The 21,449-nt window shown below is 48.2% G+C and overlaps 1 protein-coding gene across 1 annotated transcript in view; it reads right to left on the bottom strand.

Moving 5' to 3' along the window:
* Positions 1–21,449, bottom strand: part of PKD1 (polycystin 1, transient receptor potential channel interacting) — a 121,228-nt gene that overhangs the window by 41,724 nt on the left and 58,055 nt on the right. Inside the window, exons 8-17 of the mRNA XM_088657260.1 lie at positions 15,088–15,296; positions 14,257–14,372; positions 14,036–14,162; positions 12,810–13,084; positions 11,247–11,996; positions 10,460–10,591; positions 9,858–10,033; positions 8,920–9,053; positions 3,496–7,121; positions 2,030–2,176 (exon numbers count right to left, since the gene is read on the bottom strand). Of these exons, the coding sequence (XP_088513386.1) occupies positions 2,030–2,176; positions 3,496–7,121; positions 8,920–9,053; positions 9,858–10,033; positions 10,460–10,591; positions 11,247–11,996; positions 12,810–13,084; positions 14,036–14,162; positions 14,257–14,372; positions 15,088–15,296 (5,692 nt within the window). The remainder of the gene's footprint in view (positions 1–2,029; positions 2,177–3,495; positions 7,122–8,919; positions 9,054–9,857; positions 10,034–10,459; positions 10,592–11,246; positions 11,997–12,809; positions 13,085–14,035; positions 14,163–14,256; positions 14,373–15,087; positions 15,297–21,449) is intronic.

The following is a 21,449-nucleotide window of genomic DNA, read 5'->3' as shown; positions in this document are numbered from 1 at the left end:
TGCAGAAGGTCCCAGGTTCAATCCACAATGGCATCTCCAGGTAAAAAAGACTGAGGTGTCAGGGTTGGGGACGAGCTCCCTCTCCCCATGAGGCCTGGAGAGACCTTTGCAGAAACAAGAGTGATGGGCCAGATGGGCCAATGATTTCACATATGGCAGGTCTGTGTAGAAAGAAGAAGATCCCAATCTCAATCCCCCTGCCTGAAAACCTGGAGAGCTGCTGCCAGTTAGTGTAAGCAATACTGGCTCAGTATAAGGCGGCTTCCTATGTTCCTGTTTAAATCAGCCATTTATTCAGAACCATGAGAACTGGAATCTTACATTTTAGTGGAAGGAATATAGATGAGTAATGTAGCACTTGCTTTGCATACAAAAAGTTCCAAGTTCAGTTCCTAATGTCATCTTCAGGAAGGACTAGGAGAGACTCCCTGCCAATGTAGTCAGTACTGAGCTAGAGGCACCAAAGGTAGGACTCCACATATAGCAACATACGTGTGTGTGTGTGTGTGTGTGTGTGTGTGTGTGTGTGTGTACCTTTAGGACCTGCTGCTTATCAATGAAAGCAACACTTTCAATTTCCTTTGCAATCTTTAACAAGCTTCCCTTGCTGCCCTTCTCATGTGGCCAGTGGGGGAGCTGAAGCCACCGGAGACTGACTTCACCACAGTCACACTGTGAATCTGTGGCAGAGCCAGAATGCAAACCCAGGTCTCCCAAATCAGAGTTCAACATCCTATCCCACTTGTGCACTTTTGGGAGGGGGGGCATTTTCAGTCCAAGGGCCACATTCATTTCATTCGTGAGCAACTTTCCAGGGGCCACATGCTAGTGGTAAAGGTAAAGGGACCCCTGACCATTAGGTCCAGTCGTGACCGACTCTGGGGTTGCGGCGCTCATCTCGCGTTATTGACCGAGGGAGCCAGCGTACAGCTTTCGGATCATGTGGCCAGCATGACTAAGCCGCTTCTGGCGAACCAGAGCAGCGCACGGAAACGGCGTTTACTTTCCCGCTGTTGTGGTACCTATTTATCTACTTGCACTTTGACGTGCTTTCGATGTGCTAGGTTGGCAGGAGCAGGGACCGAGCAATGGGAGCTCACCCTGTCGCGGGGATTCGAACCGCCGACCTTCTGATCAGCAAACCCTAGGCTCTGTGGTTTAACCCACAGTGCCGTATCTATGGCAGCAGAAATCCTGGGACTTTTCGGCTCAAACTTCACCTCAGAACCTCAGCCTCAGCCATGAACATGCAACACTAGTGTGGCATAATGGTTAGAGTGTCAGACTCGGAGGTTGCTGATGAGAGTTCAAATTCCCACTCAGCCATGAAGCTCAATGGGGGATATTGGGCCAGCCACCTTCTCTCACCCTAATCTACCCCACAGGGTTCTTGTGAGGATAAAATGGGAGAGGAGGCAGAACCATGTAAACCACCGTGAGCTCCTTGGGGGAAACATGGGATCATACCGGTAGCTGCCAAGTTTTCCCTTTTCTCGCGAGGAAGCCTATTCAGCAAAAGGGAAAATCCCTTTAAAAAAGGGAGAACTTGGCAGCTATGCATGGGATAGAAATGTAAGAACAAAAACAAAAACATTACTACAGTAACAATGGTAATGTATAGCTTATGGGTATTGCAAGCATTACAGAGAATATGTGTGAGGTGATGTGAATGCTTAAAAATGGGAAGTTTTGTTCTGGATAGCACTGCCATGATGGCTGGGGCTGATGCGAGTTGTAGTTCAAAATATCTGGAGTTGCAGAGAAAGATTTATGAAGACAGAACAAATTCTCAGATTCATCGGGGAGGCAGGAGTGAGTGGCTCTAATTCCAGGGACCTTAATGCAGTCTCAACAGAGCACCACGGTCATCAGTGCGGACTAGGGTCCTGTGTGGCTGTTCACACAATTAAGTACAGTGGAGGGGCATTCTTAAGGAGAGTATGGACCTGCCTTTCCCTACTACCCACAACAGCAGTACAGGAAGGTACTGTTTGAGGATGAAGAGCAGAGAGGACTCCATGACACCAACCGTTTGATTCGTAGCTTCAGGACTCATCCCCATTTTCCAGACGGCGAGGTCGAATGTGTACTCCACATCGGCTTCCAGTATGGATCGGGAAACGGTAACGACTCCCCCTGTGGCAGTGAAGTTGAGCGCACACCCCGCAGATGAGCTCTGTTGCACACAAGGAAACAGTGAGGAGGAGGGCAGAGGAGACATTCAAAACCTGCCTTAAAACAGAAGGTCAGTCCTGCCCTGAGGGTCTGAGACCAGAACCTGGGTATATGTCAAACTTCTTCCTGTCCTAGTACCCCCATCTTGTTAAAACAGGATGCACCAACCATGGCAGGGCTGGTTGGAGCTGATGGGAGCTGTACTCCAAAATCTGAAGGGCACCAGGTTGGCATGCCAAAGGAAAGAGGGGAAGCGAGTAAGAATAAATGCAACTTCCACACCTACAAACGGCCTCTGATGGCCAAACTTTTGGGTTGCTTTTCTTGTAGGGAATACTTCAGGGCAAAATAGGTATGCCGCCAAAACACAATTTTGGAACAGTCATGAAATAGAGTAAAATAAAGGTGGTGTGAATCAGGGCAGGTGAGTGTCCCTGCACAGTCCTGGGGCTCTGTTCCTAAAATTGGGGAAAGGAAGTCAAACATGTGAACCAAGGGTGTTTAATGGGGAAACATCACTGTAGTCTAATGAAAAAAACTTCTTCTTTGTGGGGTGGGAATCCAATGCACAGGTATAGGATAGGAAATACCTGGCTTGTCAGCAGAACAGGTGGATCTCAGGGTTGCAGCTGATCCCAAGCTGAAGCAGAGACAGCAGTGTGATGTGGCTGCCAAAAAGGCTAATCTGATTTGGGACTTTGTTAACCAAATTATGGTTTCCAGTGCATAGGAATCAATCACCTAGGGATGAGGTGGGGGCTCTCCTTGACCTAACTGGATTTTCTGCAATGAGCAGGGGGGGGTTTAGATGACCTAATAAACCCCCCACCCACTTGCACCTCTAGAATTCTATTTTAGGCCACACACATGCCATACATTTAAACTAAATTTTGCCTGCACCCCATTTCCCCCGCCCCAAAGAACCCTGGGAACTGTAGTTTATCCCTCAAAGGGCTACACCCTCAGCAACCTGAACAAACCACAACTCCTAATATTCTTTGGGGGGGAGGGAATGTGCCTTAAATATATTGTGTCAACGCAGCCACAGTCTTGAGCTCAGCAAACCTTAAGCCAAATCCAGCTACTGTGCCCCCCTCCCAGTTGCCAATCCAGAAAGCAAAACACATCAAGGCAGAAAGCAGGGGGAGAATGGGGACATGGGGTCTCGGCTCACAATGCCCCTCCCCCTTCTCAAAGTACAGATCTCCTGCAGCACTAGTTCCAGGCCAGGCTTCTAAGTCTTTAGAATGATGGAAATCAGATCCCACAAGTGCACCCCCCCCCAGCTGCTCCTTTACTCAAAGCCCAGGGCTTGCTTACCTTGGAGGAAGACATACAAGACCACTGATAATGCAACGGCGTCTGTTCCGTGTCTTCCAGGTTAGGGTCGTAGGATTTCTCCCCATCCAAGATCAGGTCCCGGGTGCTGGACCACACACGATACGATCCTCCATCAATGATGGGCACCAGCTTGTTAGGCGTGACAGTCACGTTTGCGAAAATGCTCTTGGACAAGGGTGTGTCTCCGAAAGAGACCAGGAACTTGAAGCAGTAGGTGCCCAGGTCGAGCGCCAGTTTGGGGATGACCAACTGCGGCCGGCTCACGTCCACGTTGGACAGGAGGACTTTCTCAGAGGAGCCCAGCTGCAGGCAGCTGGGGGCTTTGTAAATCTCCCACACGTACTTGGTCTGGTACCTAGTGCAGCCCCGCAAGTCAAGCTGGGCTTCCAAGTAATTCTTCTGCGACCGCTTCATGACCACCTGCCCAGGTAACGCCAACTCAGCTTCTGGCTCTTCGCATTCCAGCACCTGGACCGTGACGGTGAGCTGAGCGATATAGAAGCTGATGAGGTTGGAGGCATTCACTTCCACCAAGTAATCCCCATGCCTTAGGTAGGTATGGCTGGCGGATGGCACACTTGTCCTTTCAGCTGGAGAACCATCTCCAAAGTGCCACCGAAAGGCAACTTGCCTTGCGCTAGGCAACACAGACACCTCAAACGCTGTCGTCCGGTTAGCAAAGGAGCTGACAGGCAGGAGGGAAAGTTGCGTTATGATGTCTTGGACTTCCATCACAATGGTTATGTTCAGGCTGCCGAGGGGGTTCCAAGCGGTGAGATGGATCTCCAGCCGACCTGCAGCTTCCGGGGTATAAGAGATGCTTTGGCCTTCCACGCGGACCTGGGAACGCCCGTGTTCTCCCTCCAAGGAGAGCTGCCACAAATATGACACCCGCGAGCCACTGTCAACCGCAGCTCTGAAGCGCCTCTCTGCTCCAACAGGTATGCCTTGCTCACAGCAATCTGCAACCTTCAAGCCATGGATGGCGTCCAGCACCACAATGAGGACCTCGGCGTAGTCCACACTGATGTGGTTCTCCACAGTCACCCTTACTAAGTAATCTCCAACCTGGGTGAATGTATAGGTGAAGCTAGAAGAGTTGAGTGCCATGGAGTGGTTCCCACCGACACTCATCTTATAGCTCACAGAGGAACCAGAAGCCATCCCAATGACAAAGGAGACCTCTTCCCCAGGCTCCAGCACCTCCTTGCCCACAGTGAGTTTTAGGCCCTGAATTGGGTCCTCCACGGTCACGCTGTGGCAGGCCACATCCCAGCTGACATCGTTGGAAGCATTTAAGCAGACGGAGAAGACTCCAGGTGAGGGGAATGTCAAGGCCACTCTTTGCCCACATATGGTGGTATTCAGCAGCTTCCAGGTCCAAGCTACGTCAGAACCCCTTTCCAGCTCCCCAGAGAAGTTTACCTCTGAGCCTGACTCAACATAGCCAGTATAATTCAGCCTCACGGTCCTGATCCTCACTCCCACGATGGGCTCCTGAATGTACACCACAAGCGTTGCGTTGGCAGAGCCAAATTTGTTCTCTGCCACAACGGTAACTGCTTTGGCACCAGGACTCGGGAAGGAATGTGTGATGGCAGAGGAGGCAGTTTGGAGAAAGAGACCGTCCTCCAGGTACCAAACATACACCAATCCAGTCCCAGCAGTGATACTCGTACTTATGTTCACAGAAATGTTGAGCGCAGCAGGGTTGGGGGAAGCGATGGGCTTCAAGACACCAACCTGCTCAATGAACTCCACTGTCTTGTTCACTGTTGAGCTCCCCAGCATATTTGTGGCTTTCAGGTGGATGACGTAGACCCCTGCTTCCAGGACAACCAGGGAGAAGGTCTTCCCTGCAGAAGTCTGCACAGGGTGGTTTTCCTTCAGGAGAGCCCAGTTGTAGGAGATGTTGGTGCCATCCCTCACTGCCGCCTGCATCTGGAGCGTCTTGTTGGTGGGGAAGTAGGTGTCATCCATGAGGTCGCCACCAGCAATGTGAAGCCCTTCGATCTGCTCCAAGACGTAGATGAAGATGCTGTCCTGCAGGCACCCAATCTCGTTCTCTGCAGTCACGATCACATTGAATGTCCCGATTGAACGGAAAGTGTAGGAGATGGTGGAGTAGCCTGGGATGGGGGTGCACCTGTCACACAAGATCCAGGAGTACCGGATAGCAGAGCCAGCAAGGAGGGTGGCCGTGAAGCTCACAGAACCATTCAGAGGAACCACCGTCCTGCTGGCGTTGATGGTTAGGCCTTGGAGGCGCCTCTTCACTGTAACATTAAGCCTTGCTTCACGGAAGCTCACATTGTTCCAGCCCGTCAGGGTGATGACATAGGTGCCACTCTTGTTGTAGGAGTGGGTGATGAATTTCCCCAGCTGGCTCATGCCATCCCCAAAGTACCACAGATAGCTCACGTTGGTCCCGCTAGCGTTGGCAGAGAACAGGTAGACTTGGTTCAGTTCCAAAACCTTTGAGCCGTTGGACTCAATCCTGACTACCCCAACCGGCTCTTGGACTTCCACGAACACTGAGTCGTTATTGAAAGATACGTTGTTGCAGACTGTCACTGTGACCAAGTAGACACCGGGGGCTTTGTAGGTGTAGCTAACTTCCGTCCCACCAAACCGAGTGGATTCGTTTGTCCCAAAGTCCCAGAGGTAGCGATAGGGGTAAGGGGGTAAAGCTGTGACTTGGAACTTGCTTTCGTTGCCCAGTCTCACGAACTGCGGCCTTATGAACAGCGAGACGTTGGTGACCTCTGGCTCCACGCAGACCTCGGTGTAATAGTGAGCTTTGTTGACCTTGCTTGAGAGGACCAAAGAAAGATGAAAGGTGCCACTGCGGGTGAAGTTGTGCCTCACCGTTGGATCCCCATTCACGGTGACGTTGGATGACCCATCTCCAAACGTCCAGTCAAAAAGGTAGTCCTCTGGGTTACCAGAAACATAGGCAGTGAGTTGTACGTCAGGGTGCTCTGGGATACAAGTGGAAGGTTCGATCTTGAGAACCATCAGCACGAATATCCGGACAGGAACAGCTTGGGAAACGGAGTTGACTGGATTCGTCGCTGTGACGTTTACTGTGCAATTCATCTCCTTTAAATAGATGTGCATCGCGGATGCCACGGAACTGTTCACCACGGTCCCGTCACCCATGTCGAATATCCACAGGATGCTGTCCCCTGTTTCCACGGAAGCGGTGATCTCTACCGGCGTGCGGAGCTCCATTGCTTCCTCCAGAACCACCTGCAACCCACTAATCTCTTCAAAGACACGGTAACTCTGGAATGTTTCTACAGCACTAATGGTGTTGTTGGCTCTCAGGCTGACGTTGTACACCCCCTTGTTGCTGTAGGTGTGGACTATGGCCGGCAGGCTTTGCACAAACGCCACAGAGCCATCCCCAAAATCCCAGGTGTAAGAGACCCCATAGCTAGACGGCAGGGGGACAGCTTTGAAAGTGACAGGGCGACCAGCAACCAAGACATCTGCATCAACTTCCAGGGTCACTTCCATCAGGTAAGTATAGATGTGGACAGGAATCATGTAGGTCAGGTTCTCAAATTCATTGGATACTAAAACACTCAGGTTATATTCACCTGCATTTGTGACCAGGCCGGGGAGAAGGGGGTAGGGGGAGAGAGGGAGAGAAATGAATAAGAACTTCCCATTCCTGTGGTTTCTCTCTTTGAACAATATGTGCATATTTGGTAGATGAAGGATAAGCAACTGTGAAATGCTTACTTTTGAGGATATTTTGGTTTGCATCTTAATCATTTTTTTAATTTAAAAATCCATCAGCATTTCAGTGCTAATTTCTCCCACTATACAAATCTTTCTATAAAATCTTGCCTAATATGCACATTTTTATATAACAATTTTCCCCAATACAACCAACTTTTGTATGCTGTTTTCAGTAACTGTACTTTAAAATTCAGAGGTTTGAATTCCTGAGGGTGGCTGAGTTTCAATCTCATATTATTTCAGAAAGGATAAATTAGGTAAGGTTGCCATGAAGGGAGAACTGAATCGATTTTCTTCCCCATCCCCATCTTTCATGTCAGAGAGAGGACAGGACCGAATGAGGAACACCCAGCACTACAGAGACTGTCTTCCAGAGTGGAATGAGAGAACAAATCAAGCAGAAGTATTTAATCTGCACCATTTGCTCTTAGAAACACAGAATCTGGAGCACATTGGTTCCACTTGCCACACAGAGCGTATGCAGATTTGAATATTATCAGATAATTTCATTCTGCATATTCATTTATTTATACCATTTGTGCTTGATGTTCTAAACATCATGCATAGAAAACCTCATAAGAAAAACAAACAGTAAAAACTTAAAATACAGCCAGATTAGCAGTAGGAGAAATCCTCTGAACATAAGTAAATTCCCAAGTGGTCCCCAGAAGAGGCAGGTCTTGCAACTCCCTTCTAGAGGCCTGAGATGTGCTCTAACAGCCCTGAAAAGGCAATTATCACAAAAAAACTCCTTAGCTGGTCAAATGACAAACACACTGGTTTTGTGTGACAATCCCTGGTTGTTCCTTGTGCAGGAATCTTTCTTATAAAACCCCCACAGTGCATTTGCCTGCTAATTAATTGCAAACTACTTGACAGCCATGATAACATGGGATCAGACACCACATTCATGATATATAATTCCTGAAATATAAAACGTTACAATTGGCGCTGTATGATGTCCTACATCTCCCACGCCACGAGAGAATTTGGGGGAGGACTCCTACCCAAAGAGGGCAACTTGCCTTCCAAAGACCATCCATCAATGGGAATTTCATACAAGGCCATTATTCACCACACTTAATAGCAACCAGTTGGCTAACTACTTCTTGCTGAGGTCAACCTGACCTCCCATAGGGATGGAGGACAGAGTAGAGCCCCAGAAGTAGTTCAAAAATGCCAAGGGGGAACATTTGAGGAGAGGCAATCTCAAAGGAACTTGCTTTGTAGAGCCACTGAGTGGTGTCTGTGCACACGGGAGGCAGCAACTGGAAAAGGGGAAGGGGCCACGAAATGAACTCTGGGAGTTGGGATAGCTCAGTTGGTCAAGCATGAGACTTCTAATCTCTGGGTCATGGGCTTGAGCCCCACACTGGGCAAAAAGATTCCTTGCGGTCCCTTCCAACTCTATGATTCTATGAGTTCCCAGCTGCTTGTTGGGCCCATTTGGGTGCTAATAGTAGTCAGATACTTAGCTGTGATTCCTGCATTGCAGGAGGTCCATTGAAGGGGCCTTTGGGTCCCTTCAAAGTCTACAGTTCTATGGCTATTATTTGCATCTACACAGAAAGTAGAAACTGTCTTAAGCACACATCCCATTTGCTCAATTGGCCATGGTCGCAAACGAAAAACAAAACAGAACACTTTTCTCACCTGATTCTTGGTAGGTATGCGATACATTATGCCCAATTACAACCTGATGGATGTTGGGGTCTGGCACAAGGAAAGACTCGTTATAGGGAGGCCTGAACTGGAAAGCAACATGGTCGCCGTCTCCAAAGTCCCACCTGCAGAGCAGAAAAGGTAGTAAGGCATGCAGGCAGGTAACAGATCTCCCTGTGGAGATGGCACTCCTGAATCGGTGGCACATGCCCTTCTGGCTTGCACTCTTTATAAAGACTTGAGGAATGAGATTATCACCTCTCTTTTATTGTCCATTCTGTGTAACCCAAACACTGCCACAGTGTCCTTTTTCTTGGCAGATCAAGATGAGCAGGTGACAGCAAAGGTTGCAAGGTTTTTAGTTGGGGCAATCAGAATAAGATCCACCATTTGTTTGGAGGTTCTAGCAGGGGAGCGCAGCTATCGTATACCCTTGACCGAAGAACGGTACACTCCTTCTATCTGGGAAGGTCGTCCTCTTCCACCGAGCGCGCAGCTTCGGGAGGGACGCACATGGAGCGGTGAGGGAGGAAGGGGACACCCGCCTAGCCAACCAGATCAGCCGAATCAACCCTGGCGATCAATGGGGTGACAGATGTCGCAGCCAGATCGCCCTCACATCCTCACATTTTAGTTGGGGCAATCAGAATAAGATCCACCATTTGACTATTGATTCAAAACCCCAAAATGTATTTTATATATTTTACACTTTTTATTTCTATTTTTTGTATATTGCATTCTTGTTTTATTCATTCCATTCAATGCAGTTGCAGTTGCAGGCAGGTAACGGAAAAGCTGGAAGGCCAACAGACCTGCCCAGTCCATGGAAAACCTGCTTCCCACCCCTGATGCATGGATTGGAAACACTCCCCTGCGCAGCCCTTCTTTTCCATACTGTTTCGTTCCAATCATACATCGGGAGAACTCACAGGAATGTGGCGTCCACAGCAGAGTCCACTATAACCATGGCTGCCAGTTCCACAGTGCTGTTCTGAGGGACGAGGGGTGGGATCTCAGAGACCACCAGATCCTTCATCCTGTTCATCTTCTCCACGGTGATGTTGTAGTCCACAGTAACGTTGCTGACGTGGTTGGAGGCAGTGAGCTATAAGGGAAGGGGAAAGAAAGAAATAGCTCTGGCACAATATGGAACAGATATAGAACATAGCATTTGCACCAAGACATCCTTCAGCATTTGTTTCCCCCTCCTCTCCATCATCCACTCTGGGAGAGAGAAACGTGCTGGAAATCCTCACATGCTTTTACCCTTTCATTCCTCTCCTTGTTACCCAACGCGTAAGAACATAAATGCAAACGGAATTGTAAAAAGAACCTGCTGGATCAGGTCCATCTAGCCCAGCCTTCCTGTTCTCACTATGGCCAACCAATGGGAAGCCCATAAGCAGAACCTGAGCAGAAGACCACTCTCCCCTTTTGAAGGCATTCAAAAGCACTGTTGCCTTCAACTGTGAAGGCAGAGCAAAGCCATCATGGCTAGTAGCCACTTATATAGCAGCTGCCTGTGACTTACCGACAGCTTGTACACAGCCGGTGTCTGGTAAATAACATGGAAGACATCGTTGTAGAAAGTGAAAGAGCGCTTATCGTCCACGGTCCACCGGAAGGTAACGTCCGATCCAGCATCCATCATGGGGACGTAACTCTGCAATGGATGGGAACAGGAAGCCACGAGTTTCAGAGAAAAGTTTACATGTGACTTTCCACTCCAAATCATGACCATTCTCAGAGTGGGGCCCCTGGCAAGTGGGCTCTATCATTCTCAAACCACCTTTGTCAAGAAGCAGAGAAGTCAACAGTGTGATGAACTCAGAAAGGAACAGATCTGACAATGATTAGCTGGGAAATGGTCCAACAGCCTTCCCCAGCCTGGTGGGCTCCAGATGTTTTAGACTGTAATGGCCACAGATGTGCTGGCAGGGGCTGATGGGAGTTGTAGTACAAAATAGCAGTGTTGGCCAGGGTTAATACTAGTTGTAGCACAAAACACTCAGGAAGGCTGAGTTAGAACATATAAGCATTTCAGTGCATATTTTCCTGAACACACACATTTTTGCAAACCACTTCCCTTCATATAATGCATTTTAAGTTATTTTCACTAATATATGCATATTTTTTTTACACCCACACCCACTTTTGTAAATATATCTTGGCTGAACCACTGCATTGCAAAATTCAGATAAGTGCAAATTTCAAAGGATCAATGCATTTCGGTTTGTGCATAGTTCCAGACTGTGCAGATGAGGCAGGGCGGTGCTTAAAGGAGAACCAAAGCAAATTTACCTCTTTACCCTACTTACCACACGATTATTCAGCAAGACTCTGGTCTCTGGGTCTGGGGTTGCGCGGAGGCCTCGAATGGCATCCTCTGCTTTCACAGTGATGGTGATGTTCTGGGAGCTGACGGCATTCTCTGCCCACAGCACTCGGGTGCTGGCATTCTCCCCGATGTTCTCCAGCACGACGACCGAGAACCAGGTATCATTGGTGTCCCTGGTGCACTCGGGCACAAGTGGGATGACAGCAGGCGGGCAGCTCCTTCCAAAGGGAAAGTTCTGGCTCCCCGCGAACCACCCAGCAGTTGCGTTCACCCCAGAAGAGATTTTCACCACCAGCCAAGTGTGATTGGTTTCCACGAAGATTCGGCCACCTTGCTCTGGAGGGTAAATGACGCGGAGGCCCGACACCGGAGAGACAGCCACGAAATCACAGGATAGGTTGGCGCTGAAGGCTCCGTTCTCTACAGTGGCCCTCACGGCATAAAGGCCAGGGTGGTCCACACCCAAATTCCCTTCCCTGATAATGGCCACTGTCTTCTCAGCAACAGAAAGGACCCTAAAGTAGCAGGTGGAGTCGTTATGCCAGCCACCGGCCTCAGGCTCCACGAGAGAGCCTGGCTCCCAGTCTGAAGAGTTCAGGGTGAAGTAACTCATCTGGTAAGATGGCACCTGGCTTGGGTGGCAAAGAATGAAGGCCCCAGGCCCTGCGTCGTGCTGGATGCTCACGGTGTCATTTGGCCTGACCAAAGTGTCTTTGTTCCTGAAGTGCAACTGTGAAAGAGAGGTGACGGTCACTTCAATACTCCAAAGCCAGCCCACTCTGTATGGGTCACTGCAGGCCCCACCCCCACCCCTGTACTGCAACTGTGAGTTGAGTGTTGGGTTGGTTATGCTGGTCACACCCAACTGGGTACAGCAGGCTCAAAAGAACTCATTTATCTAAGATATTGTGCCCAAGTTTGCTTATTTCTTTCTTGCTCCGAATCCATTCTCCTTTTGTGATCCTAAGTCTGAGGTCTGGGCAGAGGTGGAGCTAGCTGCTCCGGCACCAGGAGCACCCAGGGGCGGGGCTAGCCTCCCGTGGGGGCATGACGATGTCACCCCCCTGAGGGATGACACCCAGGGCGGGCCGCACCCACCGCACCCCTTTCCTCTGCCAGTGGTCTGGGACTATCGTTTCCCCCCCCCTTTTTTGTGATTTGTAAACTACTTTGGCAGCCTTTCTTGGTTAATGCACAGCATAAAAATTATTTAATTCCCTCTGTTACATCTTCTAAACCAAATTGGTCAATAATGCAGCTATCTGCCCATACAAGACTCCTGCTAACCAACAACGCAGCCCAGGCTGCAACACATCAGTAGCAGACAACGGGGCAAAGCAAAACTAGTCAAGGTAGCACAAACTACTGAGCCCAAAACAGACCCTCAGAGGAAAGGAGTGGGGCAGCAGCCAGGATTAGAAACAAGAGTCTAGCCAGAAGCAATTGGAACTCGGTATATCGATTCCAGAAAATATTACTGAGTGACTTAACATGGCACTATGGTAGAAATATCCCAGATGCACTTTGGGTTTAAAACACTCACAAGGTACCGTGTGGAAGGGCCAGGTGGCAAGGTAAAAAGCGACTCTTTGAGTTCGCTCCTCCCTGACAGGTTTTCACAAGTGCGAGGAGAGGGGCTGGGCGAGCTGGTGGCAGAGTTGTTGGCACAGGTCTCCGGATCACAGCAGTTTTGTAGCGGAAGGCATGTATTGGTCAAAGGGCACCACAGGAGCCCAAGCGCACACTCCATTTCTGCCCACGTCCCATTCTCTTCCAAATTGGGTAACAGCTCCATGGTGTTCGGGACTTCCTTGCAGGCTATGGGCAGGAAGGAGAAAACAGATAAACATTGCCTGAGCCTTGTGTGGGCTCCAGAGATATATTAATATTTTTATTTATTTAATCAAGAACATAACACTCTGTAACATTTAAAGATATAAGAAACAGATGTAAAATATAGTTGAACGGAAATTAAAATGAAACACATGAAACCAAAAATCAAGGTACAAATTTGAGTTGTTGCATTCACAATATCTGGGAAGAATAATAATTATTGATATTGGGGGAGCAAAACACGTCCTTTCCTGTTATGTTCTGCTTGTAAATATGTTGTCTGGGGTGGGTGGGTAGTCTTATGACATTCTTGTGTGACGCTGAAGGGTTACTAAGAGTTCCAAACAGTGGTGTAACAAAAGCTGGACAAAACAACAATACTGGGACATTTTGTGGTATGAAAAGTTACAGGATTTCAGCAGGAAGCAGCATCTCTGCCCCCAAACTCTTTGCAGGTGCAAAGAGTATTGAAAGCTGGATTGTATATAACCATCCTGACACGTGAGCCCAAATAATCCTGAATAACGCACAATAAAAAGGGTGTCTGCCAGCCGCAAGAAAGCCCTGGTTTTCTGCTACTCTGGAGAGTAGGACCTGAACCAGTGGATTCAAATGACAAGGAAGGAGATTCGGACTAAACATTAGAAAGAGCTGTTTGGCAGTGGAACAGACTCCTTGGAAAGGTGGTGGACACTCCTTCGCTGAAGGTTTTTAAAGAGAGGTCTGATTGCCACCGGTCAAAGAGTTTTTAGCTGCGATTCCTGCATTGCAGAGGATTGACCCTTGGGGTACCTTCCGAGTCTACAATATTATGATTCTATAACGTTCCAATGCAATGCAGAAACTGGGGCATGAGACCAACTTCCTTCTTTTTGTACAAATATTTCAGATTCACATGAGCAAGAATTCCCAGCAAGCCACATAATGGCACCTCACCTTCTGTGAGTGCTGGGCGGTGCACTCGAAACCGGACTTGGACATCCCTCTTCAGCTCCTGAGTCACAAGCTCCAAGGCTACCAAATAGCCCTCCTGCTGGAACTCCAAGCTGGGAAACACCACCGTCTGGAAAACACAACACTCAAAAGGTTCACAGAGCTGCAGGGTGCCTTAGCAGGGGAGAGATCTGAGCCGGAAGGGAACGGCTAGGATTCCTCACCTCCACCGTTCCTGACGGGGTTGACAGCTCCTCAGTTTCTGTAGCGTTGCTCGTGGCCACAGGAGTATCAAAGGTGGGAGTGCCCAGGTAAAAGTGCTCAGCATTTAAAAGGATCTCTGTTTAAAAGAAACAGGTAGGGGAGAAAGTTAGACTCTATCCCTTTTTCTTATGGAGTGACATTAAGAGGAGTCTGTCGGATCAGGCCAGTAGCCCATCCAGTCCAGTATCCTGTTCTCACAGTGGCTGAACAGTTGCCTGCGGGAAACCTGCAAGCAGGACCCAAGCCTAAGCACATAACATATATCAAGTTATGTTATATATTTCTTGCTAAATAAAAAAATCCAAATTTTTTTTTAAAAAGAAAACTATCACAGCTATTGGGAAACGGAAGAATCAATTGGACGGAAGATGCACCTACTTTGGACACCATCTACTTATTTGGATACTTTCAATAGAGAAATGTACCTGGATGCGTCTTCCAAAGTTATTATTAAATTCCTCCCCACAAGACTTTGATGGACAAGCAGCCTTCTGATTCTGTAAAAAGCAAGCCTGCCCCAGGCAGCTGATGGGCAGAGCCTACTCAGTGCCTGGATATAATTTTCATGGACTGGGGGGAAGAACTTCTGTGTCCTTTGTAACTCCTTGTCCTTCCCTCCCAGCCAGAAAAAAAACTAAAGTCACACAGAGCAGAAAGACTGCAAAGGATGAGAGAAATGATGCACAAGGTGTTGTCCGGGTTGCAGAATTCTTGGTGCAGAATTTTAATGTCAAGTACAGAGCTCTGCCCACAAGCTGCCTCCAAGAGAGACCCCTCATGAAGCCACCCACCTTGCGGCTTGTGCTCGCAGACATAGCTGTGCTTGGCTGTGCAGAGGTCTGTGTTGCACTGGCCGGCCGGGCCCATCCGGACACAGTGGTCAGCATTGGACGGGTGAGGCTCTCCAGGCAGCCAGTTCTGACAGCTCTGCAGATTGAAGCCTTCCTCTCGCTGCAGAGGGCTGGGGCTTGCGTTGAACCCGATCCAGACATCCAAGCTCCTTTTTAGGGAAGAGAAAGTCCAGAATAGTATCAGGGAATCACAAGGCATTAAGCATAACACCAGTGCATGCATGGAGGAGTTTGCAATCTGAATTCCAAGACTGGAGGAGGCAAGAGCAGGGGTGCCAAAGGTAAGAAAGAGAATCTGCCTTATACAGAGTCCATCTAGCTCATTAATGTGTACACTGACTGGCAGTGGCTCTCCAGGGTTTCAGGTGGGGGTAATTTCCAGCCCTACCTGGAGATGCCATTGGGTACTGAACCTCAACGCCCTGCATGCAAATCAGATGCTCTACCACCTAAAAATAAAGCAAGCTTCTAGTCTTCATCATTCTGAATAAAGGGCTGATTTAAAGAGGAACATAGGAAGCTGCCTTACCGTGAGTCAGACCCTTGATCCATCTAGCTCAGGCATCCCCAAACTTCGGCCCTCCAGATGTTTTGGACTACAATTCCCAACTTCCCCGACCACTGTCCTGTTAGCTAGGGATCATGGGAGTTGTAGGCCAAAACATCTGGAGGGCCACAGTTTGGGGATGCCTGATCTAGCTCATTATTATCTACACTGATTGGCAGAGGCTCTCCAGGGTTTCAGGCAGGGGTGTTTCCCCAGCCCTACCTGGAGATGCTGGGGATTGAACCTGGGACCTTCTACATGCAAAGCAGATATTCTATCACTAAGCTATGGAGCTTCCCTAAAGAAGAACGGGAGGGAATGCCTAGGCTTCTGAGCAAGGTCAGTCAGTCAGTAGGAGATTAAGCTGGAAGGGTCGTGCCAAAAGCTCCATGGAAACTGTGATTTACCACCCTTCCTAATAAATCTAACCAGCATCTAATTTCTTGGTGCTGAAATAGGCTACTGTTCTGAGCACTGGTAACCCTTGCATTGGACTAGCACAATAAATTGTACACGGGACTATCAACAACAGATTCTCAGCAATTCCCATTAGTTCAAAATGGAACTGTGGGGCTACTAACTGGAACTGGCTAGGAAGATCACTTTTTCCAGTTTTCAAACAGCTGCAGTGGCTGCCTGCCTGTTTTCAGGCGCAATTCATAGTGCAGGTGGTTGTGTTTAAGGCCTTACATTGCTATATCAGCTGCTGGAAATGGCAGGAGAGGAGACTGCTCTTGTGCCCGGGTCCTTCTTACAGGTGCATCTAGATGGTTGACCACCATGAGAACAGGATGCTGGACTAGATGGGCCATTGGTCTGATTCAGCAGGTTATTCTTATGTTCTTATGCTTAGGAGCTGGGGACCTAAAGGACCACTTTCAACCTAACTGATCATCACCTAGGGCTCTCCTCCACGTCCCTCTGAAGTAGGGAGAGGGTGAGAACTGGAGAGAAGGCTTTCTCCGTTGTGACGCCTCATATAGCAGCCTTCCTCAACCTGGTGCCCTCCAGATGTTTGGCACAACTCCCACACAGCCTGAGCCTGCATGGACATTTTGCCCTAGCCAGCTTCAACTGTTACAGTGCTCTCTCTTCCAGTTAACAGAGGTTAAACGACAGCAGGGTCCAAAAACACAGAAACAACCTTGGCTAGAAGGGATGGAGGCACTGAAGTGGATGCCTGCATGATTTAGCAGCCGCAGAAGCAAAGAGTGTGGCTGGAAGATGATGCCACATTTCCACAAGCGCCACACTTTGAAGCCTGACATTTCACGAGCACTCTGGACACATCTGGTTGGAATAACAACCCTTCTCACCATTGGGGACATTTCTCTCCCACTTGAATCTGCTCTGAAATTGCAGCCTCTGTTGTAATTCAGGGAGGCTGCTAAGAAATGTGCATTGTCCAGATGTACCGAAATCAGCCTCTGAGTACGGCAGCCTGCTGCTCCTTGGGAAAGCTTGGGGCTTGTAGGAGCAGCACTCCTCTTTGGGTGCCTCTGATGATCCACTGCTAGATGGCTCAGTTTCCATCGGACTGTGGGGAATGGAGAGAACCAGGACCCTGGAGCCACCAACTTTTGGCTCTGCCTCTCTAAATCACTCTGTTCCAGCTGGTCATTGCAATAACTTTGTAACTAAGAACTAAATAACTGAGCTTCCTTCTTTCCTCCTCCCTTCCAACTGCCTTTTCTTTTGTGTTGTGCCTTTTAAATTGTAACCCCAAGAGAAGGCACTGCCCTATCACTCATGGTGCTGAGCCACTCTGGACAGCACCAGTTATTAGATAACCAGAGTAAAATTATGCTTTTAGCTTGTTTATGTATTGGTGTTACTGTATTTTATTATTGTTATGAATCACTTTGGGTGCTTTTCGTTGTTGTGGGAAGCAGTACATTTTCAATAAACCAGTACATTAATTCAACTGTGACCAAGCCTCTTCCCATCTCCACCCCTGCTGAAGTAGTGGGTGTCTTCCATAAGACAAGACGGCGTGGCTTAGCTGATTATTATTTTTGAAAAGTCCTCACGACAAAACACATCGGCACTTGGATGTGGATTTTTCCAAACATACAAACTTTTGTATGCAACTTTCCCCTACAATGCATGTTTTTGCAAAGCATTTCCCCCCCTAGCAGAATGCATTTTTTGCAGGCAAGTTTTATTAACTTGTGCATTTCCATGCACACTTTGCCCCCCCCCCCCGTCCCGTCCACGGTACATGCATTTTTGTACATGTCGCTTGGCTGGAAAACAGCGCTGCAAAATGTGGAGACGTGTATAGATTTCGTTCACGTACTCTTTCGGAAAGTGTGGGTTAGGTAGATTCACCTTTAAATGCAAAGCGAATCAAATTTCTCCCTCACCCCAAGTGGGCACCTTCCCCACCAAGTACTTCCTTCCTTAAGCACTCAACACCTTGTGGAGAGGTGGGGGTGGCTCCACCGGCTGAAGAAGAGGAACGGCGAGAAAAAGAGGAGAAAGACATCAGGCGTTGCCTTGTTCTTATTTCTCCTGGGTCAGTACTTGTCGTTGTGCTCCACCTTGGATTTTGATACGAGTGGGTGGCATAAAAATATTTTTATGAACATTTTTTTAAAGCATCAAGAGAGAGGGGGGGAATGGAGAGAGGGTTCTCTGGCTGCCACACAGGCTAATGGGAAACAGATTCCTTCTGCAGTTGCTTTCCCACAAGAAACTGAGTACAGTATGTGAAGGACCTTCCAAGAAAATGCTCAGTAGCTCTACCAATTCATCTTCTATCACTGAACTAGAAGTGGGGGGCGGAGGGGGCGGTTGGACAGGCAGGAGGAGGAAACTTCATCAGCTTGGAATCCTTTGCGCCCTGTTTATCTAATAGAACAGATGAAATAAATACAGCAATACCAGGATGTAGATGACACTGGGACGTGTGTGTGTGTGTGTGTGTGGAGTTAGAGGGGAAGCAAGGCGCATGGCAGCTGGGAAGGAGCTCACCCCACCGCGCCCCATCCCCTCCCTTGGGGGGTTTTGTTCCGCCTTCAGCCCATCCAGCAAAATAAAAATAATAATAATAATACACAGCAACACCCCAGCCTGCACATGAATTGAAGAGGCAGTATCCAGCTACGTTCTACTCAGAGAAGTCCCACACAAATCAGTGTTCAATCCCACCAATTTCAACGGATCTGCTCAGAGCAGGACTAGCACTGGACTCAGCACCCAAAGGCTGAGAGAGCACTGGCCTGTGACTCTTAGTGACTCTACAACCAAAGGTTGGACGTTATCAATAATCTCAGACTCCAACCCTGAAAAGTGCCTAAATCTGGGATCTAGAAGAAGGGCCAGTTGGGAAAATGGACTCGGGGCCAGGGCCTCCTTGAGCTGGAGAAAATAGATTCATCAGGGTAGTGGCCTTCCCCCAACCTGGCGCCCTCCAGCTGTTTCGGACCGCAACTCCCATCATCAGCCTTAGCCAGCCTGGCTCTTGAAACAACCAGATGGGGTGCTGGCTGGGGGATGATGAGAGCAGCTGGAGGGCACCAGGCTGGGGAAGGCTGTGCTAAGGACTTTGGAGGGAATAAAACACAGATGTTCTCAGTCTTGTCTGTGAGGTATTTGAGCGGATGCCGGCTAGAGCCCAGTGCCGGAGGAAACTGGCCGTTTTCCCTCCAGACGGATGAATCGGGAACTACGTAATGAGAAGCAGTCAACAAAAGAAAGGACAGCTCCTCCAGGTGTCCTGTTTACTGAGTGTTAGTACTGATTTGCTTGCACAAAGCTTGCACAAAGGTTAGATTATATTTGGCCTTTGCTGAACATTCACCCTGATTTCAGGGAGTTAAACTAGATGGACCTTTGGGTTCCTTCCAACTCTATGATTTGTTTGCAGGGTGTTTCGATGTCTTACAAATTAGATGTCCACAAATTATTTGTTCACCTCACACTATTCAATGCACTGGCCTGTACCCCTTCTCTCTCTCTCTCTTTTTTAAAGTGGCTCTGTGGCGCTAAATCCACTTGAATTACGTAAACCTAACTTTCCTGGTATGTGCTTGAATCCTTCCTGCAAAACACTTTGACAGTCTTGAGACGCCCAAAGAAGGAAAGAAATAAAGAGGAATAAAGTAGAACGTCCTGTATCTTGGCAGTGTCTAGGAAGGCTCAACAGGAGCTGCCGATTCCACCCACTATGAGGTGGAGGCAGGATAGGTGCCAAATTGCAAAGGATTTGATCAAGCAGAGCCAAAGCAAATTTCACAGTCTTGAGGAAACTTATGGTATAGCAATGTAGCCTTTAAAGTGACAGAAGGCTTGAGGTTGATGAAATCACGGAAAGGCAGGCCTGATGCAGAGGCGATGTTTCTGACCTAAGATTGTGTCATGGGATCTTGTACTCTCTTCTCCTCCTCTAGGAGGAATTTGTTCAGTCTGCTTTTTTCAACAGACTTGATGGACCAGGGGCTTGCTCGATGATTGAAACGTCGAACACGTGATCAGATGTTGCACTCCTTCAGATTTTGCAGTGTGGTTTCAGAGCGCAAAAAGTACAGAACTCCCCCCCCCTTTTTTACAGTTAAATGTATATAAAACACACATTTCAAAGTAAAGAACTGAGAAAAGCATTGGAAAATACATCTTTTTAAGGAAAGGGTTAAAAAAATAGACGCGGTATCACATGCATCTATGTGTACAATTCAAAAGTGAACTTTACACGCATTCTTTCCAAACATCCAGACAAAACCGGATTGATCTGTGATTGAGCGCCAGCAAAAATGAAATGAGATGGGTGTAAGTTGATGCGTCAGCCTCTACATTCCTCCCATAGTTTGCTTTAACCTTAGTAGGGTGTTCCGCCTGCATCAGCCCTACCTGTGGTTAACCCTAGCACAGATGGCTCCCATTAACAGAGTTTGAACTCAGGATTCGAAGTGGATTTGCTACTTAAGACCAAAGGCCCATCTAGTCCAGCACCCCATTCTCAGAGTGGCCAATTGGATGCCCCAACGGAAAGCCCCTAAGCAGGACCTGAGTGCAACATGACTCTCCCCACTTTTGATTCCTGGCAGTTGGTATTCAGTGGCATTTACTGCCTCTTGACACTAGAGATAGAACATACTTCTGGTAATGACAAGATAATGTGTTAGCCACCAGTGCAGGACATAATGCCACACGCACAGCCATGATTAATGCAAGGTGAAGGGATTTGCAGTGGAGAGAGAGAGAGCATGGTGTAATTCCATTGATTATTAAATCTGACATGGCATCTTGAATCTTAATGTGTTCTTTCCCCTGTCACCAGCCTCCCTGCACACAGATCTGCCAGACAGACTCAGGAGTGTCAGGACTCAAGCCTGCAATGCGTCCGTAATACTTTGGGAGTCTGGCAATCAGTCTGAAAAGGAGGAGATGAAATAGTGCAATAAATTAATCATTTAAGAGGCTGGGAACAGGAGGAGAAGCTCTTTATCAGTGGAAACAAAATTTAATGGGTTTTGGATGATTGACTGAAGAACACTCCTGCCGCAGGTCTAATTTGGTCCCCTGCTAAGAGCAGAATCTCATGTTCACAATCCTGTGCTTCCGGGTAGGTGTTTATCATGGGTGGATACTCATGCAGCTATGTTTGTGTCTATGTAGAAGAATGCTTGGAAATTAAACAAAGGGTCTGCTGGTTTCTCTTTAAGGTTTCCAGACTCAAAAGAGAGCAGGGCAATTAAAGGCACAGAAGTCCTGTCCACTATTGAGTCTGGCAACCCTACTAGCAACTGTAGCC

Source organism: Zootoca vivipara, chromosome 13, assembly GCF_965207765.1.
Source record: "Zootoca vivipara chromosome 13, rZooViv2.hap1.1, whole genome shotgun sequence".
NCBI lineage: Eukaryota > Metazoa > Chordata > Lepidosauria > Squamata > Lacertidae > Zootoca > Zootoca vivipara.
Note: the sequence above shows the minus strand (reverse complement) of the source record. Positions and strands in the feature narration are given on the sequence as shown.